A 25,153-nucleotide genomic window follows, 5' to 3' on the forward strand; every position below is an offset into this window, starting at 1 on the left:
CTTGCTTGCGAGGGCAAGCACGAGCCCGCAGCCTCGCCACGCTGGGGACCCGGCCGAGGGTTCCTACGGAGCCCACGTGCAGCTGGCAGCCAGGAGCCCGCCCCGGCTCGTGCCCCGTGCCCGGCGCATCCCGGCGCTCCCATCCTCCCGCCGCGCTGCCCCGGGGGGCGGCGGGGCCCGCGCGGCCCCACCCCGCATCCCATAATAGTTCACAAAGGCGACTCCATCCCATAATAGCCACCCACGGGAAACACACCATGGCAACCACCCCCCCCACCCCACCCCCGCGCCATCCCATAATACTCTGCCGGCTTTATTGGTCCCGACTGAGGAGGGCAGGGGGGGCCGGGGCCGGACGGGGGCACCGCGGGGAGGTCGCGGCGGGCACCGCCAGGAAGCCTGGCTGGGGCTGCAGCCTCCCCCCGGCATCCCGCAGCACCCCCTCCTCCTTCCTGCTGCATCCCATAATACTTCCCAGGGAGGCAGCCCCGCTGTAAGGCAGAGCCATCCCATAATAGTGGCCCGGTCACACCGCGCTGGGAATGGTGCCATCCCATAATACTCTCGCCCCACGCCGGCTGCGGCGGGCCCTGCCATCCCATAATAGCCGCCCGCTTCCCCCTCCCCCCGCCCCCCCTTGTGGGGCATCCTCCTCATCCCATAATACTCCCCCCGGCGGCACGAGCGCCCGCCATCCCATAATATGCCCTGCCACCCACCTGCCCCCCTCCGGTCGCGGGAGGCCTCGCCATCCCATAATAGTCGCGGCTCGCCCTCCCCCCCCCCACCCTCCTGCAGAAGGGCTCGCCATCCCATAATACTCGCCGCTCGCCATCCCATGGAGCCGCGGCTGAGGCCTGACCCCGTGGGCCACAGCTCGCCTGCCCCGCTCGGCCCGGCCCGGCCCGGCCCGGCCCCCCCGCACCCCCCGCTCCTGGCTGCCCCCGCTGCCGCCACCGGGCTGCCTCACCCCGGCCTCGCCGCCGTGCTCCTCCTTGGCTTCCCCCTCACCTGGCAGCCCAGCAGCCGCGGCTGCCCCTGCTGCCGCCTTGGCCACGCACCTTCCCGGAGCCTTGTCCTGGGGCCCCCAGCTCGTGCTGGGCCCCTCGCCGTGGTGCCTTCCTCACTCAGCCCTCGGTTTCCACCCCCAGCCCGGGCACTGCCCGCCGGCCTGGCCACCATGGAGTCAGCAGAAAAACACAAAGCTGGAGCAAGTGCCATGCCACGATGCCCGTGACACGGTGGGCGCACGTCTGGTTCGGACGGAGCCCTGCTGCCGGGGGTCCCGGGTCGCGCTGGCATGGCCTTTGTGACCACCGAGCCCTGACCTAGTTTGCCAGGTGCTGTGCTGCCGTTGGAAAGGCCTCCTGCTCCTTGCCCATGGCCACCATGTGCTGCGTTGGGGTCAGCTCGCTATCCACTCACATCCGCATTATCACACGTCTGGCATGGAAGATAACCCCGCATCCTGCCGTCCGCTCATATTGAGTGTATTTGTTTTACTTCTGAAGGCAGTTTTTACCACTGCCTTTGGGTTTTGCTTTTAGCCTCATCCCTGCTTTTGTGCCCCAACTGGATTTAGTGTTATGGGCTGCAGGGAGTGTTTTGGAGCTGCTCCGTTCGTCTCCTGGGCTCTTTCACTACCTGCCCCTACAAGAACAGCTCAGCAACGTGTACTTCTTGTTAAAGCCAGCACATGTGTCCTGGTAGCTAAGAGAAGAAAAGGAAGTGTAAGCCCCAGAAGCTGAAACCATGACATGTAAAAGGCTGATACGCAGGAAAGAACCAAAAAACTCTAATTCCCCATACTGTGAACGGAAGCTACAAATATAGACTTCGTGGATTAAAAGGTGGGCTGGGAAATAGTAATGCACAGTGACAAGAGAGTGAGGTGTTTCCTTGTTGGATGGGATGCAGTAAAGATGCCTGCATCCCTTCAGTCAGATCCTGGCAGAACATTCAAAGGGATGAGGTCTTAGAGCAGCAGCAGCAGCAGCAGCAGCAGCAAGTTCGGATGCTGCTGCAAGGAAAGGCGGGAAGCATTCTCTTTTCCCTGTGAGAAACCCACGGCTGCTGCTGCTTCCATTGGGGAAGGTGCTCCATCGGTCCTCACCACGGTGAAACCAGAGGAGGGGTCTGCCAGGAGCACTCCATGGCTGCGTGCCCACCGGCAGCCCCAGCGGTGGCCACCGGCACCGGCAGTACTGCCGAGGTGTGGTCCCTTTGTCTGGTGGCTTTCCGGCAGCAAATGCAGGAGCCCCCTTTGCAAACTGTGTTTTACAGGGAGTCCCCCTGTGGCAGATCTGTTTTACAGGGAAAGCGTCTGCAGGGGAGCATGAGCCGGTCGAGAATGGAGTCTGCAAATTGCTGCCCGTTTTATTCTGCCTGTCATACGTTTTGTTTGCAGATGATCCTCTGGCATCTGCGAGAAACAAGCGAGCAAACACACGCAGCACTCCACTGTCTTGGAGAGGGAGCTCTGGACTCAGAGAATGGAAGCCCTGAGTCCTTCTGACAATTCTTCCCACTCAGTTTTTTTGAGGTTTCCGTGCTCTTGGGCACCTATTAAGCTGGTCTGCAGCCTGCCTCCTTAGGCAGACACCTGTTTTATCCTTCTTTCACCTAAGAGTAGCTGAAGGGCCAAGTGAGGTTGTGCCAGTCTGAGTTAACACAGAGCTCTAGTTTGCAGTGTATGGTCCATACCATGCCGTTTGCATGTGATGTATTTAAAGCAACTTCACATCTAGTAAAACATCAGGAATGCCTAAAGCAGAGGACAAATTTAAACAGCTCCAAGCCTGGCTTTTAATTGGATAAATCTGTGGTTTGGGCACAGACTTGCTTAGTGGAAATCCGTCACATTTTGGGTGCTCCTGTCCCCTGGCTGTTCACTACTGACCTCCTGCAGTGGATGTTGCTCCTCTCTTGGCTCTGGCAACAGAACAGATGTGCCTGCTCAGTGCCTGCTGCAGTGGGAAGTCCAGCTTTTCATGGCACAACAGCTGCCGGAGGAGGGCTGTTCTGACTGCAGTGGCCGTGTACAGACCCCGCTGGAGCATCCCACTTGTCAGGGCCTGCCTGCACTGCCAGCAGCCATTTCCTCCTCTCCTGCTCTCCTCAGCCACCATGTCAAGTCCTGTACCGTGCAGCCTTTCCCGTCTTGCACCTCTCACAGGCAGACAGGGTGACTGCTGCAGCCCGGCTGCTGCCCCAGGGAGCAGGAGCTGCATTTCTGCAGGAGAGGGAGTTGCCACCCAGCGTCTGTGAGCTGCAAACGGGCACAGGAACGGCATCAGCGTCCCGGGCAGCGAGCCATGCCAGCCTGCAGGCTCTCAGTTTGATTGCACTCAGTGAACAGGTGCCTTATCCTTTAAGAATACACCAGATTTAATTATACCACTTCAAAATGTTCTGTCTTAGGTGAGGCTTTGAACATGTCCACATTAGCCGTTTATGGAGGTGTGACAAGACTGTTTTTAAATGGATTGATTTACAATGGTGACATTGCTCACAGACCAACCACGTTGTGAAAAGCTCCAGCTTTTGCATTTGACCTTCTCTCTTTCCACAGAAATATTTTAGGCTTTGCGTGTGAATTTGTTTCCAGCTATCAGGCCTCATTTCCCTATCTGCCTCACAACTTAGACAAAGCTTCTGAGAAGCCCTGATCTATGGCAAAGCAAGTCCTGTATTCCTGCCTTATTCTGAAGCTGTTAGGGACAGCAATGTGATTGATCCCCGAGTGGCAAGTTCAAAGTGCAGGTTTTAGCAAGGAGAAATTTACCAGCAGAGATGGAATTAGACAGACTGGGCATTCCCACTGTAAACCATTCAGTTGCTTGTAATTTTTATGGTTGGAGCTGAAATGTTCCATTCTGGCTGTCTGCCTACATCTGATTTTTTTATAATTTTTGTTTTCTTTTTAAATATGGCTTCAGCCTGTACATTACATCTAGTCAGGGAGAAATAAAAAAAGGCAGAGCAAAACATTTTGGGTTTGAGTGTTAAAGTGTACGTTAAAAAGAACAGTCTTTTGCCCAACTGCTTTGGAGGAGGAAGCTGAAACCTATGAAGGAGAGCTGTCCTTACGTCAGAGCTACACTACTCACTATCCCCATAAAAATCCATGCCAAATTTTGATCAGTGATAAGCCTTTAAAAAAAAAATCCATTTCACACATGCTCTGTAGGGACATTTGAGATTTTCCCTGTGTAGTTCTTCCAAGATCTGCTGTCAACACTGTGTCACAAAGGTGGGATAAGGTTGTGTGAGTGCCAGCCATCTTGTGTAAGGACCCAGCCGCTGGTGACTGCTCTGGGCCAGGCAGGGGGAAGGAGGAGCAGCTGAGTGAAAGGAGAACAGCAAGTCCCCTGGGGAAGGGAAACATGGAGAATAGATGAGGGCCAGGAGCTTTCTGATACTGTCTGTTGTGAGGATAAAGACAGAAGGAGTTACTGGAAAACAAAGGGATGGAAGTGGGATAAACGAACCTTGACTGGCTGAATAATGTGACTAGATGGAAAATTAGAGTACATGGGATTATAAAAGTCAAGAGTGATTGCTGTAGTGGAAGCAGGGCCTAGAGAGAGGGAAGACTATTTGAAAAAACAAGCAGCTAGTCTTGGGAGCTGTGGAGAGAGCAGCAGTATTGGAGCCAGCTGAACGAGGAGAAAAAGAGGAGCTAAAAATGGTAGGAGGGGTGTAACAACACTGGATGTGGAGATAGGAAAGAACAAGCTGTGCCAGACTCATAAAGGAACCAAAGAGCAGGAAGAGCATTCAGATAACCGAACAAGGAGACTTGAGGCAGGGGGTGGGCAGGAGCTGGCCAACTAAGCACTATTGTCCATCTTGTCCTAGAGGCACAAGCAAACCTTTAGGTTCCTGCATCTCCTCATTGTTGAGTCATGATTCAGGAATCCTGGGGCTGGCAGCACTTCTATCCTGAAATGTTAAAGGAGAGAAAGAAAAAGAATAAAAAGACAGAGGGGATTCTACAACAGTTTCCAAGCTGTCATTCTCCACATGAAAAAAACACAAATCAGTTAGTCCTAAAAAAAGATCTGATTCCTTCACCAGCCCATACATGACATCCTGAGACCATCTTAGGGCCAGAAGAACATCCCTCCTGGTCCCCACATCCTCATTTGCTCCCTTTCCAGACTCCTTGGTAATGTCACAGAGACTGGACCAAATTGATGAGGAATGTCTATTTTAAAGTCAGTGCCTAACAAATCCTGGCTTTTTTTTTTTTTTTTTTTTTTTTTTTTTTTTTTTTTTTTGGGGGGGGGGTGGTGAGGGTTGAGTCAGCAGACCTGATAGAAAACTCTTTATACATAAAAGGGATAAGGTGCTCCCAGCATCTGTGCTCTACCTTTTCCTAATTCCTATGTGTTCCGCTCATTTCCACTTAAAGTTTCCATACCTGCCCTTCACACTTGCTTGTTGCCCAGGCTGTAGGGGGTTTCACCAGGGTTGCTGATGGGCAGGAGACAGGGAGGCCAGATCTGGATGTGGTCCATCTAAAATTTGTTGAAGGCTGTGTGATTCTTCTCCTTTACCCATCTTTTTCAAAATCTGTGAAGCCACAGAGGGTGAAGTGGGACAGGCTGAGAGTGACCCAGCCCTATGAGGTGTGCCATTCCCAGATGTTTGTCTGTCTCTACAACAACACCTGGTATGTTTGCTGGCAGATGCAGTCACCTAGACTTGAAGCAGAAACAAAAATGACATTAAGAAACTTCCCAGAGCAGCACACCGGGACAATGCCAGATGTTCAAGTTGGTCTTCAAGTCTTGTGTTACCATATTTTTAAAAACAATTCTTTAGTCAACAGCCAAATATACTCCACCAGATACCCAAAACAAGGACATTGCCCTTCACCAACAAAGTTTCCAGTTTACCCTGCCCTAGTTGCATGTGCAGGCAAGTGGAATCTCTCTTTTTGTAATTTGACCCCTTTTATGGATGCTCAAGCTTTTTTCTTCACCTTTCCCTGTCTCTCCCCTCTCCCCCGCTTCCTCTCCCTCAGAGAAGCTGTGGGAGCAACAAAATATAAGAAAGAGACGCTGGCTTTCCTTGACTAGCTTTCCCTTCAAAATTACACCCTGGAAATAATTCCCTAATCTGTCTGGGAAAGAAATTTGAGATGGATTTGATGCAGGCTTGGTGCAGGACAAGGAGTATCAACTGCACCCAGGAGCTACACAAGATCGGCAGGCTGTAAGCTCCAAATGGCTGCAGGTTCAGACACAAGCAAGGCCCCATCAGCTTCCAAAAGCATCCATCACTGTGGCACGAGTCCAAGGAGATGAGACAAAAGGCCATTCTTGACCTTTGCTGTGGCATCCAAGCACAGAGCCCGTGCTATGGAGATCCTGTACTCTTGGTAGGGTCTCTGCTGTCGATTTCTCAAAGTACTCCTCTGGTAAAGAGCACAAGCGTCTTCTCTAATAGGTCTCAGAGCTTTTCCCATTTCTATCAGGCTTTGTTGCAGCCTGATGTCTCAGAGGCAGCCTTGGCAATTTGAAACATAAAGCAGGACAACTATCCTCTGCAGTGCTCTGCTGCTTCCAGGAGCTTGGCATGGGGAAGAGCTGTCTGTCAGACTCTGAGATCCACACCCACCATCCTGCTCACCCTGACAGGCAGGAAAAGCAGTACAAAACTCAGGCAGATCAAACCATCAGCGCTGAGGAAGTTGTTTCTCAGGATCACTGATACCACCCCTGTGCTAAACACAAGCCAGTAGGAAACACTTCTTTTTTATTAAATTATTTTTTATTTTCTTAAGTTGGTGAAGGCTACCCCCTCTAGAGGGCTACGGAAGTCAACCCAAGGACAGAAATAAAAGTGGTGAAAAAGGCAGGCACAATCAGCTTCATCCTGTGTTTTGGTGTCCTTGGGAAATTGCTCTCCCAGCTGAATTACATTTTTGGTGGACAGTCCCTCGGGTTTCTGCAAGAGTAGTTTTTCTTTCCTTCTTTCAGATTGCATGTCCAGAAAATGGCATGAGGAAGGACAGCGTGGAGGGAACAGAGAGCACAGGGTCAGGCTGGAAGAAAGTGAAACACAGAATTGTATCTATGACAGGGCCCTCCAAAGCTTCAAAAATAGCTCAAGTGATGAGCCTGACCATTTCCCTTTGAAACACTGATGTCACCCTGCCTGTGGCAATGATCCACTTACCAGACTGACAATATATTGCTACTGGCAGTTACTCTGAAACTAAAGTCAATAAATACCATTTCTAAATTAAGTAGCCAGAGAATTTTCCTATTGCTTCTCCTATATTTAATTCTTCCTTGTCCAGTAAGTCACGGTGTCTCACCCATTGCCATAACTTTCCCTCACCATTAGAAAGTACAAAGTGCAGAATGACAGAATGGCCTATGCCACTTTTTGTCTGCCTAACCCCTTTACTTTCTAAATTTCTCAGTCATATTACCTCTGACTAAGATGGCATTTTCCCCTTGATTACAGCGGTGGGCTCTTTCACTAGGTAATAAACTTCATGTAACCAGCCACCAGATGCACCGATGTTTTTCTCTCACTGTGTTTCTTCCTGAATAATCCCCCACATCATTTCCCTCCTCTGGAGGGAGGTCCTTTTGGAGCACCAAGTGTGCTCCTTGGTGGTTCAAGTTACATTCCAGATGTGCAAATAAGGTGACCTGGTCAAGAAGGCAACCTCCACTTCCCAGACCAACAAGAAATGCCTTGTCACCCTTTGCAACATGACCCCAAACAAGCTGGCTTGTGGCAGCGCAGGTCCTTTCCCTGCCTACAAATTGTCACCAATAATTTTGGCAAGTGCTAATGAGGCATCATTACTGCAAAATATCTCCCACACGTTTCCCAGCTGCAGGTCTCCCATAGCACGTGTGCCACCTCCCAGCTCTGTATCCTGGGCACACAGTGCTGCTTTCAGCAGCTGTACTGCAGGGACTGCTGTCCCTCAGCTGTAGCAGCATGTTTCCCCAACACCACTTCTCTTTTTTTTTTCTTTCTTTCCTTTTTTTTTTTTTTTCAACCTCCCTGTCGCCTCTGAATAGGCTGTAACTGGGGACTCAAGCACGCCGAAATTATGCAAATTGTCCCACCGGGTTTTTTGTAATGCTAATTATATCAAATGCATGCTCATCAATGAGAATGTCTAATTCCCCTTGCTCATTATCTAGATGTCGCACAATGATACAGAAGCATCTGAAAAAATTAATCTCCTCATAACACAGTATTTGTGAACCCCTTGCCACCACCTTCACAACTCCTGCCTTTGCCCCAGGAGTCCCAGGTGATACTGGGCACGAGCACATGCACCAAATTGTCCCCAAAGCCACTACTCCTTTGCTCCTTCCTATAGAGGAAGGAAGCCTTATCACGAGGCTTTGGTGTTTGCTTCGGTCTTGTATTTGTGACTTAAATCAACAGGAGTGACACGATGGATATGTGCTATATAGCACTCCAGAAAGTGGCATCTGAAGTAGTTCAGAATATACATTTTAGCTACTAAGTTTCCTGCCTATAAAACTGTAATAATACCTTATCAGCTAATGGGCCTCCTGAGAATGACATTGATTCAAATTTCTAAAGCCATTGGAAGCGGGGATGGTAAACACTACAGAAAAGCAGAACATCAGGAGCCCTGTTTGCAGAATAGAGTTCACTCACATGTAGTAGATGGCTGATGGATTTGTATACAGCATAGAAAAAAACAAAAACCAGGGGAAAATGTAAAACGCCACTTTTTTTTCTCTCCGTGACCCGATCTTCTTCCTACATGGTGAAGGAAGAAGGGACTTCGAGGGGAAAACAATCTGTCATTGTATAACAAAGGACAACCGTGGCACCTCTGCACAAGGAGTCCAGGAGGGGGAAAGTCAGTCTGGCATTTCTCGACTCAAAGCGCAGGGCTGCGACACGTTCTGTAGGGCTGTGCTTTCATTTACCGAAGTGCTCCCTAAATGTGTGAGTTCTTATCAGGTGAAAACCCTCAGGAAGCCCCTGACGTGTGCCACGGGCTAGATTACTTCCAGATGTTTTTCTCATTCTGTTCTTAACGCCTTACGAGGATGTTACTATCCTGACAACAAAATGAAGTCCTTTTCTCCCCTTTGCTCCCAGCGAAGAAGCACTCACACATCTACTTACCTCAGTTTTACAGCTTCTTGCCTTTATCAACATTTTTCTTTTTTTTTACTTTACAAATTGCTTTTCTTCCAAAAGCTGAGAGGAGCTGCTTTGCTCCGGTGCATCTCGGAGGGGGCCGGTGCTGAGGGAGCGGACGCCCCGGCCCGTCCCGGAGGCGCCGGGGTCTGTGCGCCCGGAGCCCCTTCGGGGGTCCCTCCGCTCCGGCCCGAGGCGCCGCCGGGGGCCGCTGTTGGCCGCGGAGAGCGCGGGCGGGCGGGGAGCGAGCGGCGCCTCCTCCGGCCGGCTCAGCACCGCCTCCCTTCCCCCTCCCCCTCCCCCCCTTTTTTTTTCTTTTTTTTTTCCTCCTTTTTTTTTTTTTTTTTTTTCTCCCCACATGGTGTTAGAAAACCTCTTTTATCATCACCAGGAGGTGAAAAGTTCTCTCCTCTCCCTCCACCCCTTGCCCTCCTCGGGAGAAAAGTTCTTCCTTGTTCCTTTGTGTTTCAGGGGCTCAAGTGGAAGCCCGTGCTTCAGGGGACAGCGTATTCAGTGCAGGGAGGTTTAACAGCTGCCATGGGAGCCGTGTCACTGTCACTGTCACCGTCTGAAACAGGTAAAAGCAGTGACAGCTGTGCCTGACTTTAGTACTTGTAGACTCCCAGATAACCTCAAACAAAATCACCAGCATAGCAGGTTCTTCAGTGATATTGCATTATTTCTTCTTATTTTGCTTGGGAGCCCTCACTGATTGCGATCTCGCTGCTCAAGATGCTGTGCAAACCAACCAACCAAAAAAAAAAAAAAAAAGAAACCAAACCAATCCATGCCTAAAGATCTCTCCGAGTGTAAAAGCAGAGACAGTGGAAATGTGGGAAACAATAAGGAAACCCTGAGCCGGTTTTGGTCAGCAGAATGTACAGCAGCATCAGCGCAGCGGCAGCCTGGCCTCTGCCGAGATGCTGTCAGCACTGCAGAACACACGAGTTTTCAATAAAGGCTTCAAAAGCAACACACAAAATGTGAAGCTTTTGCTGCACTCAGCCACAGGATCAAGGACTCTGCAGCTGAAAGGCAGGCAGGGTATGCAAAGTGTAATCCAAGCAAGAACAACTCCGGGAGGGAAAGATAATGAAAAAATGCCTGGGATGACAGATCAGCATCTAAAACACAAGGTCAGGGAACCATAGAATTATTTGGGTTGGAAGGACCTCTGGAGGACATCCGTTTCAACTCCCAGCAATAGGGGGGGAGTGGAAGGCAGGGGGTACCTCCCAAGCTCAAAGCAGGCACAGTTGAAGTTGCTCAGGGCATTTGTAATACAAAATACATGTTTTGTTGTAGGGATACATCTAGTGGTGGGAGGCACACAGCCAGTACACAGTGGAAGGAATAAAAACAGTAATAAAAGCAATTTGAAGATAAGGTCTGGCTTGTTCTGGGACTTCTGCAACATCTTTTCAAGCTGACTCACAGAACTCAGAGTATCAGAGGCTTTCAAGAAAGTATAAAATACATTTTTAATATTAATAGTCATGATTAATAGTCATAACAATACTTTGATATATCATCCAAGTAGGGAACCATTTCCAGAAGCATAGGACATAACCATTCTGGAAATCAAAGGACTTGAAATCCTAATGTATTTGTCCATTTTTTTCAGATGCTGTCTGATCCATACAGAATAAGTGTTCTGTGTGCCTTTGCCATCTCTCTGACCTTTCACTTGTTTAGTCTTACTTGATCAGGAGACATTTGTTTAATGTTCACATCTGCAAATGGCATGGAGTACAGGGAAGTAGTGAATGGCACCTTTTACCTCTGACACACTTAACAAGAATACTAATTCAAGAACTATCACAGTAGGATGTAGAGGGTCACCTATACAGGTTGAAAAGACTTTGCTACGCTTATGTTCCCATTTAACTTTCCCTTCTTGAATACCATTGCTTCACATAGCTCCTGTTGGTCTAAACACAAGCTTTCAAGTGGTTCTGTTTTGCGTTGTTGGACACCATCATACCCTAGAACTTTCAGATTTGTTTTTCTGGGTTTTTTTTATACACTGACTAAAAAGAAGCCATAAAAGCAAGATAAGGGTGAATGACTCATTTCACTAAAAGACAGCACATACATGTGCTATTCCTTATCACCATGTGATGGAATAAAAAACTCCTGAAGCTTACAAAGCAAAAATGCGGAAGCAGAAACTTAGCTAACACTAATTCTCTCTGTCAAACATGAAAAATATCCTAAATCCCCTCTAGAATCCAAAGCAATTACATTTGACTAGAATCCTCAAAACCAAAACAAAAGTAATGCAAGCTGAAAAAGACTGAATACCCAAAGGAGAAAACACAACAGCCCACACTGGGCCCACAACTATCTATGTGTAACAATTAAGCAAAGCCTTCAGAACTCCAAAGTCAGGAACTTTTCTGCTGTGTGTAACATGACCAGCAGCCCTCTTTATTGTTAAACTGGTTGATGAGATTCATTAGGAGATCAGCTTTGCAGTTATTTATAATTTAGTCAAAATATTTGAGCTAAAATTTCCTCTGCTGGAGGTGGAATATTTATGAAATGTTCCAGGTAAAAATAGTTCCACTAATTTCAGGAATGAAGCTACGAGAAAAGATCATGTTTTCTGATGTGCTTTTTGAGAAGTTGTGTGCTGTGGAGGATACTGTAACTTCAGCAGAGGAGCGGCCTCTCCCAAAGGAGTGGCATCTGACAGCTGACATTTCATTCATACTTGGCAAGGTTGCCAGGAGAAGGCAGAGCCAGACTCTGCTCGTGGTGGCCCTGAGAAAGCACAACAGCCATGACTTGCAACAATCCTGGTGAACATTAGGAAAAGCCTCTCCCCAGGGCATGATTCAGCACTGCTGTGGGTACCTCAGCAAGCTGAGGAGTCGCCATCCTTGGAGGTGCTCAGAAGACACCTGGACAAGGCTCTGAGAAACCTGAACTGCCTTGGGGTCCCACGTACATCCTCTCTGCTCCTGGGTTTGGCTGTACGAGCTTGGGGACAGGTCAGAGGCAGTGGAGCTGAGGGCAGCCTCTCCTCTCTGATGACTTTGGGGAGAGTTTCTAGAAAGCTCTGCTGGTGCCTCAGCCAGGACTGACCCCCTGCCCCAGGCGATGCTTTTAGGCTGGTGCACTTGCCCTTGGCTGCTGTCTGAGGAGTCTGGCCTGTGCCTGACCGTGCAATCTATGGATCTAGACCTGTGGATAGGCTTCCTGGCTTGACCCAAGACCTGCCCTGTCATGATGGAGTTGTCAGGCAATCTCTGGACTATGGCTCACCTTGGCTCCTGCCTCCAGACCCGATCCTGACGCTGACTTGACTTCTTACTTTGACCTTGGACCTGCCTCATCACCTCAAGCTTGTGATGATCTGGATTCTCAGCTGAACGCAGCTATCTGCCTATACCTGCCTTTGTCTCCTTTCCCTTGCTGGCTAAGCCTCTTCCTCTGCCTGCCTTGTTACATGCCTGCATCTCAGCTCTTATATTCCTTTAGGGAGCTGCCAGCCCTCACTGCCCCCAGCAACCTGCTGTGAGCAGGCAGTCTTGGTAGAGACCTCCAGAGGTCCCTTCCCACCTGAATCTTTCTGTGAACTTATAACAGCACTCTAGCCAAGTTAAAAGACAAGAAAAAAGCAACTTCTCTGGGCAGGGAAGAAAATATAAATGTGGAGGCATTGTGTGGATGCTTAGGTGTATGGTGCATTAGACTAGGGAAAGGAGAAAGGACCAGAGGGACAGGGACAAGGAAAGGGGTCTAGGAAGGATGAAGGTGGTAGAAGGTTTGAAAATGGACAGCAGTGCATCTGCTGTAATACCACTCTGTTATCCCATAAATCCCAGGACAAAAGGGTAGCAGAAGAGATGCACACAGCTCTGTTTCCTCTCCAGCTGCACTGTGTCACTGTGTCACATTCATGGCAGTCCTGAGTCTTTAAAATAGGAATATCTACTGCCCTACAAGCTCTCTTCCACCTCTCTCCTTGCATCTCTTGGGCACCATTAAATGTTCTTCATCTGCAAATGGGTTTCAAGGCTGCTCTGCTGGTGATGCATGGGCTGAGCAAGGGGGCAGAGCTGGCTCACGCAGGGCGTATGTCTCACAGGCAGGTGGTGGCACAAGGATGTCTCTGTGGAGAGGCTCATCATCTTCTACAGGTCTTCTTGAAGACCTGCTTCCACAGTCATCTCTCATAAAAGAGAGGGTCTTCAAGGGAGATTGCAAAAATGGGTTTAAAACACAGCATCTCCTAACACCAACCCGTGATGTATTACAATACATTTATTCCCACAGCAGTCGTGAGGTAGGAACTTGAAACCAGATTTATTGCTTATTGAGAAGTCTAAAAACTATAAACCCTAGCACTCTAGACTACATTTCTTGTCACTTTCCCTGACCTTTCCTTTAACATTAAAAAAACCAAAACCAAACCGCTGTAATGGATCCACTCCAGAATAGCCTGAGACCTGCAGGAAGCCACAGAGAGGCTGTTTTGCAGTGCAATTGGAAAGGCAACCCTTGGCCATCAGCAGGAGTGAAAAACTGGGACTTCTGGCACTGCCTGTGTACAGCTGGATCTCGCTTCTGGGGAGATTTACAGGGCTTTCACATACAGTGCAGCCTGTACAAACAGTGCAAGCAAATACATCTCACCGCAGCCTCATTCTGTGACATCATTCCTTTTCAGCAGTGAAAATCACCCAGACCCGAAATCAATCATCCTCTATAGGGGCCAGCAACAAGACAGTGCAAAGCACTAACATCAGCATGAGCTTCTGACGCGATTATAATATTGGTATCCTCTCTTTTTTTCAAGGGCCATTGGGAATGTAGTTTTTTAAAATATGCCAGTGTTTCCCAAGCTATTTTGCTTTAGGTAAATGTATAGCCATTGTGCCACGTGCATGTGTGTACAGCTGCAAATTTGACATACCTCCTGAAGATTGTTTTGCTAAGGTCTGTGATTTTCTATATAATTAGGAACCTATTTTCTGCAAGATTACTGAAAACTCAGCTATTCTCCTTGACCTCAACAAAGCTTGTTAAACGCTTCAGTTCTTTTCAAAAATTAAGATACTCATTTAGGTGTCCTGTGCTGGACCTATGACTCAGATTGAAACATCTGGTCAAAGGTTTTCCTCAGCCACTGCCAGTAAATTCACTTTGTCAGCAGTGGGTACTGTATCTGTGTTCTGTTGCTCCCCAGAACTGCCTCGGGCTATGGTGCAGCCAGGAGCTACTCAGGATGGACTTGCTATAGGAATTCATGCTGGCTAGACCTAGACACGCTAAGTTTGTTTCAAATCCTTGTTCCCCACTGTGTTTCCTGTACCAAAAGAGTCAGGTATGACCATGTCACGAAGGCACCTCTGTTTATTCAAAACAACCTTTCATCCTTCAGCTTTGCATCATCACGTTCCCCCACAGACAGTCTGCTGTGCTCCCTCAAACAGTTTGCTGTATCCCACAGGCTTGCTGTCATTATTGCATGTGTGACTCTGCAACACCATGGCTTTCCCGGGCTTAAATTTCCGAGTCCTCAATAGGGCCATTCAGGAATACTGCAGTAGGAAGTGATGGTGAGGATTCATCGGGACGGATGAAGTTTTCAGGTGGGAACAGTTTTACTTTAGACACAGCGTGGTCTCGGGCTGACTTACTCTCCACAATCTGATGCTTAAGTGTTCCCATGTCTGAGTCCCAGGCTTGTCCCCGCCGCAATTTCTTGAAGGTGTTACGGAAACCCTCCGTGCTGAAGTAGTAGATCAAGGGGTCCAGCATGCAGTTCATGCTGGCAAACATCATCGTTATAATTAACGCTTGGCGCACCGAGGCCTGGGTTTGTTCCTCAACCTTCATCACCCGGGCCTTTATCATCCCATAAACCGCCAGGGTAGTGTTGTAGGGCACAAAGCAGATGATGAAGATGACCAGATTGACCAAGAGGAGACGGACGGTCTTCCGCTGTCGCAGGGTCTTCGTCTGGCTGGGCTGGCAGAGCTCTTGAAAGATGCGAATCGAGCAGTATGTCACAGAGCTGAGAGGCAGGAGAAACCCCAAGATTTCAGCCAGGATTACCAGGGGGAAGAGGTTATTCTGCCACATGTTGTCGCTAAAGCTTTCAAAGCAGAGATAAATGGTCTGGTTTGTTACTTTACAGTGGTTTTGCTTGTGGACTATGGCTGTGGGGATGGAGCCCATGAAGATCACAACCCAGACGATGAAGCAGAGGAGCTTGGCCACCTTGGGGCGTCGCAGGTGCCGCCAGCGAAGCGGGTGAACAATGGCAACGTAGCGATCCAGGTTGACACACATGAGGAAGAGGCAGCTACCGTACATGTTGATCTGGAAGACTGAGCCAGAGACCTGGCACAGGAAGCTACCAAAGGGCCAGTGGTGGTTGGAATAGTAGTAGAGTCGCAGGGGCAGAGAAAGCGTGAAGCTGAGGTCACTTATGGCCAGGTTCAACATGTAGATCATCACTACAGACTTCAGGCGCAGGTATCGGACAAATATCCACAGGGCTACCACATTGAGTATCAAACCTGTGATGAATATCAGGGTGTAGCCAGGCATGAGGAGGTGGTGGTTGAAGGTGTAATCCTTGCATGTCTGAGACGTATTGGATGTGTTGGATGCTGACATGCCCACCATGGGTCAGGGGATGCTCTCGCTGAGATGGCTGAGCCTGTTGATGGGCTAAGGAGGCACAAAGAAAAGCACTGAGGGAAGTCGTTCCCCTCTGAGGAGCCACGGGCAGGTCATTCCTGTCATCTGCTGCTGGGAGGTAGATGGGCAATATCTCTCTTGGCTGGCACTGCTTTGGATTGCTGGTCTGTGGTCATCTGGCACGGATGGTAATGTGGAGTCTGCTTCTGCCCCTAGTTCAGCAATTTTTTCCAGTGGTTATGAGGTGACTAGGCGATGGAGAATCATTGCCAGCTGTCAGTACAATTCCTGGTCAGAGTGGAAGACCAAAACAAAAGAGTTTAAGTTAGAGGAGAAAGTATCTTGAAATGTTAAAATCCCACCATGGTGGCTTCTGCAGCAAGAACTCACAAAGAAAGCAAAAGACGAGAGAAAATGGGCACTAGAAAAGTGAGTAATTACATGGCAGAAGAAGACAGAGCACAGAGAAAGTGGTTGTTGTACAGAATCATTTATCATTCAGCCCCAGAAAATGCACTTTACTTTGATCTGCTGAGAGCACATGAATACAAGAAAGGGACACCACAAGCACACAGGGAAAGTAGTTGAGGCAGCTCCGGAGAAAGAGAAAGAAGAAGAGAGCATCGTTTTGAAGGAAAAATGCTGACTGGAAAGAACTTCTTGCTGGAAGGAACTTAAAATAAAAATGGGACAGTACTGTTTTATATCAGAGAAAAAGGACTTTGTACATTCACTTCAGATAAAAAAATATTACAGTACAGTAAGACTCGACTCCACCCAAGCTTTTCTTACGTAAAACAACACGCACAGACCTCAGTTCCAGTGACTTCGAGTTCCTTATGTTTCTTACATTCATGCAGTTCCTTTGGTGTCCTTACTTGCATGGGACCAGTGGTACTTATTTGGATTGTATGTCCCCATTCTGCTGCTTGAAGCAGCCCATATCCCAGAAACGCCGAGCAGCACAGCCATAGAGGGGAACACAATAAAAAAGGAAGTGCCATGGGATTCATGTGGACAAACATGACTTCAAAGAAGTGTGAGGCTAGTGACCACCCTAGGTACTAACTAGAAGCACTGTCCAAACACTGATCAGCTGGAGTGAGCCCAGTGGAAGGCCACCAAAATGGTCTGGGCGCTGGAGCACTTGCACCATGAGGAGTTGCTGAGGGAACTGGTCTTGTTCAGCTGGACGAGAGAAGGCTCTAGGTCATATAATAGCAGCACTAGGGTTTGCATGGCAAGGTTTTGGCAGCTGGGAGGGCTATAGGTGTGGTTCTGTGAGAGTGTGGAATTTCCTCTGTGTCTGATATAGCCAATGCCAGGAGGGACCTGCTGCTGGCCAAGGCTGAGCCCATCAGCCCATCTGAGCCCAGATGGTGGTAGCACCTCTAGGATAATGAAAGGGAAAAAGTTACTGTGAGACAGCAATTGCAGGCAGGGAAGGGAAGTGAGAATATGGGACAGAAACAGCCCTGCTGCAGACACCAAGGTCAGTGAAGAAGGAGCGGAATGAGGTGCTCCAGGCACTGGATCAAAGATTCCCCCGTTGCCCCTGGAGAAGACCATGGTTTGAGCACTCTGTTCCTGAAGGACCACACTCTGTGGAAGGGACTCACACTGGAGCAGGGATTGGGTTACACAGTTCCCCACAGTTGTTTGCAGGGGTCAAATAGGGACTCCCTCATAAGAGTCCATGTAGATAGTGATTTACTTCAGAAGGAAAGTAGAATTTTCTGTCTAGAGAATATCTTTACATGATGTTGATATTACTCAGCAACTTGACGGGCATGTCAAGCATGTCAGACCTTCTGGATGGCACTGTGTGGCAATGCACAGATCCACAGAGAATCTGCTGCAGAGAAAAGCATGTGCTGACCTCACAGAGAGGAAGAGAATCATTCTGGTGACAACATGTTAAACAATGGAAGTGGAAACCTAATACAAGGGTTTAGATAGCTACCAACTTGCCCATCCTTTTGTGTTGTTTTGCAGGTCCATCACCAAAGCAGGTTTCTTAGGGAAACTTCTACTGGTTTATCAAACAATACATGAGTGGATTCTACCCCTCCTGGTGGATGAATACTTTGCATGAATTGTCCTGCAAGTTTGGAGTATAAGATAAGATGACAAGGCAAAAGTGCAAGAATGTTGTTGGTTTCAAGTGAAATGTTTCATGCTTCAAAAACTCTCAAGGAGGAGCGTCACCAGTGGTCAAAGGAGGTGATTATCCTGCTCTGCTTTGCAGTGGTGCAGCCTCACCTTGAGTCCTGTGTGCAGTTTTGGGCACTATAAAAAAAGACATTGAGCTGTTAGGGAGTGTGCAAAGGAGGGCTATGAGGATGGTGAAGAATCTTGAGGGGAAACTGTATGAGGAGTGGCTGAGGTCACTTGGTCTGTTCTGCTTGGAGAAGAGGAGACTGAGGGGAGACCTCATCGTGGTCTACAACTTCCTTGAGAAGGGAGGAGGAGGGGCAGGCACTGATCTCTTCTCCGCGGTGACCCATGACAGGATCCAAGGGAATGGCCTGAAGTTGTGTCAGGGGAGATTTGGGTTCAATATTAGAAGAAGTTTCTTCACCCAGAGGGTGGTTGGGAACTGGAACAGGCTCCCCAGGGCAGTGGTCACAGCCCCAAGCCTGACAGAGTTCAAGAAATGTTTGGACAATGCTCTCAGGAACAGGGTGTGATTCTTGGGATGTCCTGTGCAGGGCCAGGAGTTGGACTTGAGGATCCTTGATTATCCTGATGGGTCCCTTCCAACTCAGTGTATTCTGCGATTCTATAATTCTAGGAGAATATGTCAGCTTTTGCTAGAGCCAAAACCCTGAAATGAATTGCAGACTGCACAGACTGACCAGGCCTTTATCTTGATGGAAACAAAGGTATTGGGACTGTGACTTAGTGAGTGATCATGACCTGCTGTAACACACGCACTCAGACCAGACAGATGTCAGGTGAAAAGGACTTATCTCTACAGACAATGTGTTTTTTCAAGCTTTCCTGAGGTATTCAATTAATAAATGTAGAGATTATAATATGTAAGCACAGCCCATGCTGTGTCAGCCTTTCTACCACTAATATTCCATCTCAAATTATGGATGATGAAGGGATTATGTTAAGAACAGTGCAATCATGTAGTTACACTGCTTCAAGTTGTCTTTTGCTTCCAGCACAAGTTGTAGCCCAGGAATTTCTTGAGCCACAGGTGACCCAGTTGTGTTCAGTAGGCCTCAGGGAACTTCTATTTCATTGTGGTTTTTTCAGTCATTTATTGAGTTGATGTAAAATTTACCATCTACATTATCCAGTGCCAAGAGTGCTAAGGAGTTCCACAGCTTACTTGTGCCTTAGGTGAAGAACCACTTCCATACACCCATCTCTGATTCATCATCTGCTAGATTCAATTCTTAGCTTTAGTGCTGGAACAGACAGGGCAAAACCCATCCCTATCCACCTTCATTTTGTGGCTGATAATATTATAAACATTTACCATATTCCAACTTAGCAACTTAGCAACATTTTTTTTTTTTGGCTGAAGGGTCCTTGTCTTCATAGTTTTTCCTTGTAGAGAAGCTGTTCTGTACTTTTGAAAATCCTTGTTGTCCTTCTCAGCACTTTTCCACTTTTGCTACAGCCTTAGTGAGCCCTGTGCTGGGGTGCTGAAAACACGCAGTGCTGATAATGTGGATGCACTGAGCTGCGTAGGTGTAGATCTCATTTGCAAGTGGTAATGGCCAGTTCAGTTTGCTTTTTCCCATCACTTCACTAGATAAAATTTCAGCTGTTAGTTTAAGTCCAGTCACTCACACTTCTCTTAAGCTCTGCAGTTCTTCACAGCCAAACCTCATCTTTTTAAACTTGAATAATTTTATGTCTCCAACAGATTTTTTATTTCATTATTCATCCCTCATGAATAAGTCAAACAGTCCAAGCCCCAGCACAGGTGCCTGACAACTCCACCGAGAAAAACAACCATCTACCTTCATTCTCTGTCCCTTCTTTCAGGCACTTTTTATCCAGTTAGGAACATTTTCTTTAAATTTTTTTTAAGTGCCATTGGAGAGACCGCCTTTGAAAGCCTCCTGGAAATCCACATGGGCCACTGTTCACATGCTTATTGAGCCCTTTAAGGAAGAACTGTGGGAACAGCATCTCTTTATAAAAGCCATCATGACTTTTCCCCAGTAATTAGATGTGACCGCATGCCAATTGATTTTTTCTTTATTATAGCTTCTACTAATTTGTTCAGCAAAACCATCAAGCTCCCTGGTCTGAAACCCCCCAAGAGCTTTTTCTTAAATTGAGTCTGCCTTTAAGAGCTGTTTTAAGCAAAGGTTTCTATGGCACAATTACTCAGATCTTCCACCCTTCAGTTATTTTCGGACCTCTGGGGTAGGAGCCGTGTGGTTTTAGACACTGTTTAGTTCATCTTGCTGCTCCATGGTTGATCCTGCTACTGTTTTGACCAGAGACAGTCCTTTTATGAACTTCCCATAAAGAAAGTTTCTGCTGTGGAAATCTCCCAGGCTTTCTTGACATGAATACAAATGAAAGAACCCTCTTCATTTTTTTGCCCACCACCATCAGGTTTTCTTTCTTTTCAGAGTGGTCTTTCCTTACATACTATAGCCTTTCAGCCTTCATGACGCCGAACGGCACAGTTCTGAATTGGCAGCAGAGATCGCTGAGAGCAGAAAACAGATTGGGGTTTTGAGGGGATTTTTTTTCGTGGGTAGGTGGAAACATAGAAGAAAGAGTCTGCTATGGTGATGGCATGGAAGCTAAGCTGATAGTCTCAGACTTGCTGTAACAGATACAGTGACCAAGACAGGAGAAACGAGATGTATGCAGACAGTCATTGCAAAGATAAAGTTGTGGGTGCGGAGAGTTTCTCCAGTGAGCTTTGGAGGTCCTGTTTGATTGTCCCTCTCTAAAAAGGAAAGCTATGGGTAAGTAAAGCAGGCTGGCAGCAGGGAGACCAATCACCCATTCTGGTTAATGTCTGAGAGTCAAAAGGCGTGTTCCTCGTGGCTGCCTCTAAAAGAAGCCCAAGTACTCACTGCCCTGCACAAAAGCTGCCAAGAGATCTCAAGCCACCAGCTGTGTAAGGAGGCAGTGGTACCACAGCTGAATAATCCCCCTCCTCACAACAAGATGCTCTCTATTAATCCTGAAGAAACTTTCTCTTTGGTGACTGACCTTACATGTCCCAGGAGGTGGAGGAAAAAATTTTTTCCTCTTCAGTTTTAGTCCCTGAATACCATCAATAGCCAAGACTGTGACTTGCAAAATCCGTGGGATTTTGATTTTTTTCTTTTGGGGGGTGAGAAGCCCTAAATGTACTTTAGGTCCAGAACAGGCAGGCATGCTGTGAGATGGGATGTGTGCCTGGCACCTTGCTGCCTGGTCCTGGGAATCCTCTCTCTCTTGTCTCATTGTCTTACTAGGAGTCACTGCCTGCAAGCACTACAAAAATGATGAAGAATCTGAGTATGGCGCTGAGAAATGAGGTGGAAAAAGAGAGCTGGAAAAATACTGATGAGGATGCTGCAGGGTCAGTGTTTCTGTTAGTGGCTTGTCACTAAAAGCATGGGGAGTTTTGGGGCTCCCGTGAGAATGCAGAGAGCAAATGTGGCATTGGGGTGCAGAACTTAAGACACAAACTGTATGAGCTCGCTTACTTATTCTGAAACCAAAGAGGAAACAACAAAAATGTGTCAAACCTCAGAAAACATACCCGATTTTACTCTAGAAATTGGAGATATATTTTTAAAATAAATGTGGGTGCTTTTTACCTGCTGTAGGTGATATTCAAGCCCCACTTTTAATCTTTTTTCTACTCAAGAAATTAGATTTTTGTGATGATTAGAACCTTGAAGACATTAAAGTCTTAGGATGGCTTGTTTTTTAAGAGAGATACATTATATAAAAGCTGACTTCTGTATTTAACTCACGAGGTTTGATCACACTGCTATTGCCTCCTCCTTGTAGATGCTATCCCTCTTCATCTCCTGAGGGTCCCATGGAAGAGGGCTCCCATGGTGGGCACCTTGGCAAGTAAGCTCTGCAGGCTGCCCATGCTTTTAGTATCACAGGATCCCAAGGAAAGCCTCCGTTTGAATAATACAGAAATGTGCCTTGCACCCCTAGGTCCACGGGGCAACTGACGAGGGGCAGATGTCCCCCAGTGCCCCGCGGCCAGGCCTGGCAGCATGCGCACAGCAGCTCACGGGGACCGGTGCCCAAGGTGCCAGCCCATCCAGCTCTCCAGATGTTCCCCGCCTTACCTCACTGCTGGAGAAGAGCCAAGTGTGGATGCCGGCTGACTTGCTGCTCGGTGATTGCTGCCTCTGCAGAGGTCTTGATCTGGGCCCCAAACCCGCAAAGCAGCTTGGATCAAAACAGAACCAGGCAGGCTCTTCATCCAAATCACAGCTGTCCCCTACCACGCTGCGGCTGATTCTACATCTGGCACGCTGCAGTTTGTCTCGTCTCCTTTCTCACTTCCTGATGCACTTCTGCCTGGCTGCAAAGCATGAACTTTGTTATCAAGGGCTGATAAGCTAAACCACATCCTACAGCAGCAAATGCAATCATGAAAGAAGCAGTTCCCAGGTGTCCTTGCAACTGAGGAGACCTGCCCCGGGTCATAGTGCCAAATATTTGCTTGTCTTGCTAACTCAGCCACCCTCAGGACTGACAGAGGGGAAATAAAACATCCCTCTCCCCAAAATACTGCTAAACAGGAGGTAGAAGTGAAAAATGGGAAGTGAGAGACAAGTTGATTTAATTGCTAGCCTGCACAAAGACTTGGAGTCCTGTCATTCCCATGGGCTAGGGGGCTTTGGGATTGAACTCCTGCCCGGGGCCCCAGCTGTGCACCGCTGGTATGTGGCAGGATCCCAAAAAGAACCAGGCTCTGGAGAGGTGTCATTATCTGTGGCAAGCAAAGGCATGTTTGCCACGAACCTCAGTCCCTGGTGTTCAAGGCTACAGGAGGCACAGTGCTATGAAAGTACAAGGGCTGATTTACCAGCACATCTGTGACCTGGCACTGCCACGTGTAGCTGGGAAGGGAGCTGCCCTTGTGCAGAGCCCATCTGGCACTCTGTTGCTTCAAGTCCTATTTCTGCTTTGCCAGTCTCAGCACACCTGGAAGAAGACACAAGTCATGACGACCCTCCTGATCCCACTGTCGTCCTGCCCCAAGAACAGCTACCCTGGGAAGTTGCTGTGGGCTCCCTTTCTCTGCAGCCCTTGCCTGCTGCTGTTTGATTTTCTCACTCCCTGCCTCCCTTGTTCTGCTGTTACTGACTCCTCATTCAGGGAATGACACACCAAGGGATATATATGCTCCTGCTGCTCATAAATCCTTGGAGGGCACAATAGCACCCGAACCACGGAGCTGCTTCTTTTCAGTGCCTCTCTTTTTTAACCAGACCCCTTTTCTCACTTGCTAGTTGCTGGGATCTTTGTTCTCGTGGCTTTTTGTGTCTCTTCAGTTCTCGTCAAGGTGCTGCTACTGATAAAAGCTTGCAGATATGCCACGGGGGGTGTCCTTTGCCTAAGGAGTGTCTGACACATTCTGTGGGAACTCCCCCCTCCCCTGCAGCCCTCACCCCTCACACACATGAGCACACAGCTGGCTGAGCCCGGCAGCCCTGGCTTTTCCATGTGTGAGAAGACAAGGACACAATGGCACCCAGCCCAGCCCATGAGCCCCACAGCATCGTCACCCAGCCAAGTTCACTCACCTCCCTGGATCTCGGTGCCTCAGCCCACAAACTCTGTGTCCCCTCAGCCGGGTGGGCTCACACATCTGCCCCTCGCTGTCTCCTGGAGGCTCAACTCGTGGGGAAGAGTAGCTCAACCCCCGGCGTTTCCTCACCGCTGTCTGAGCGAGCAGCAGGTAGGACCAGATTACTGGGGTGTGTGTTGGAGGCTACACCCTGATGCTGCAAATCCCAACATGCCTGCCACCCCGCAGTGCTGGCTCCAGAAAGTAGGAGCAAGGACCCAGCAGGAGGAAGGATGCAGGGAGCTGGGAAGGCAAGGAAAGAGGTGAAATGCACGCTACAAGAGAGAGGCTGCTCAGGTCTGAAAGGATGACTGATAAACCGCAGTGCTCTTCAGACTTCTTTGTACAGCAGAATGTGGGAGAGCAGAGCAGAGGGGTGAATGCCTTTATGAAAAAGCACAGCACAGCCAGAACAGCCCTGCTTCACTTTCTGAATGATTCAGATAGGAAAAGCAGAAACCTGTGGCTACAGAGAAGTTTTACCTTCCAAGGCAGTAGGAACAGCTGGCACTTCCCAGGTTGGCTGGGGAAATGGTAGTCTTTTGTCCCAGGACATTTCAGCTCCCTGGTCACACAGCTCACATTTTTCTGGGCTTCCAGGGGCTCTTAGGAAAGGGGTACTCAATGAGAAGGGGGACAGCCACCTTGTTGTGCCTCCTAGGAGAAGGACAAGGGCTGATTTGGGGGAAGGACAGTCCATGGAGAAGAAAATGAGGGAGGTGAAGGGAGACCTGCCAGGGAAAGAGTTAAGACAGGGAGCAGCTGGGCTGTGTCTGTTTGCGGTAGCTACGTGGGCTGCAGGGTAGAAAGGAACAATCTCCAGCCTGGAGGAGGCAGATGAGGGAGTGTCTTCAAGAACAGTGGATGTGGATGAGGGAGGTAGCAGGTCTTCCCCCTCTCTGCTCCCATGAGATGTCACTGCAGGGAAACTCTCTGTGGCCCCAAAAGGTTTGGTGACAAAGCAGTGACGAGCTGGTGGGTCTGGCAACAGCTGCTTGGTGCTTCTGGTTCTTCTTGTGCAGACAGCTCTGTCTGCTGCTGAGCGGGTCTTGGGCTGCCTCCTGCTGAAGAAGTGGCTGGACTGTGGAGGAAGACAACCACATAATCTCCTGACAGGATGGCACAGGCCACGGGTGTGACACAGATGCTGTCCCCACCTATGTGAGCTCCTGGTGACAGATGCCCACCCCAGAACCCTAGCTCAGAGCTCTCCCACCATGCTGCCCAAGCTGTAGCACTGGTGTGGACGACCTTGCAGGGCCAACCCAGCCGGGTTCTGCAGGCTACAGGGTCTCCAATGCTGGCAGGCACACCTGGACAGCCCCTGGTCACTGTCTAGGACTGGGGCCACCCCTGCTTTGCAGTGCTGGGCTGGAGCTGCTGTGAAAGCTGCTGTTGGGCAAAGGCTGTGGAAAAACACAGGAGGGCATTCAGGCAGCCGCAGCGCTGGAGTTGAAGGTATTGAAGTTTTCGCAGGGACAGGACGGAGCTGGTGTGGCTGTATCTGATGCTGATCCACGTGCAGCA

At 48.7% G+C, this 25,153-nt stretch overlaps 1 protein-coding gene across 2 annotated transcripts; it reads right to left on the minus strand.

Moving 5' to 3' along the window:
• Positions 1–10,690: 10,690 nt before the first annotated feature.
• On the minus strand, positions 10,691–23,959 carry LPAR5 (lysophosphatidic acid receptor 5). 2 transcript variants are annotated; one of them, XM_038156103.1, is made up of 4 exons: positions 23,583–23,959; positions 22,862–22,980; positions 22,116–22,354; positions 10,691–16,113 (listed from the first exon to the last, which is right to left on the minus strand). In XM_038156103.1, exon 4 carries the CDS (start codon positions 15,808–15,810, stop codon positions 14,680–14,682), a length of 1,131 nt encoding a protein of 376 aa, XP_038012031.1. In that variant the 5' UTR covers positions 15,811–16,113; positions 22,116–22,354; positions 22,862–22,980; positions 23,583–23,959; the 3' UTR covers positions 10,691–14,679. The 2 variants fall into 2 exon arrangements, with proteins under 2 accessions (XP_038012031.1, XP_038012041.1); XM_038156113.1 differs by lacking the exon at positions 22,862–22,980.
• Positions 23,960–25,153: the final 1,194 nt, after the last annotated feature.

Source organism: Motacilla alba, chromosome 1 (genome assembly GCF_015832195.1).
Source record: "Motacilla alba alba isolate MOTALB_02 chromosome 1, Motacilla_alba_V1.0_pri, whole genome shotgun sequence".
In the NCBI taxonomy this organism is placed as follows: domain Eukaryota; kingdom Metazoa; phylum Chordata; class Aves; order Passeriformes; family Motacillidae; genus Motacilla; species Motacilla alba.

Bases quoted from the DNA above. Each gene is read 5' to 3' on its own strand.
- LPAR5 (XM_038156113.1), bottom strand. From the start codon at position 15,810: ATGGTGGGCATGTCAGCATCCAACACATCCAATACGTCTCAGACATGC.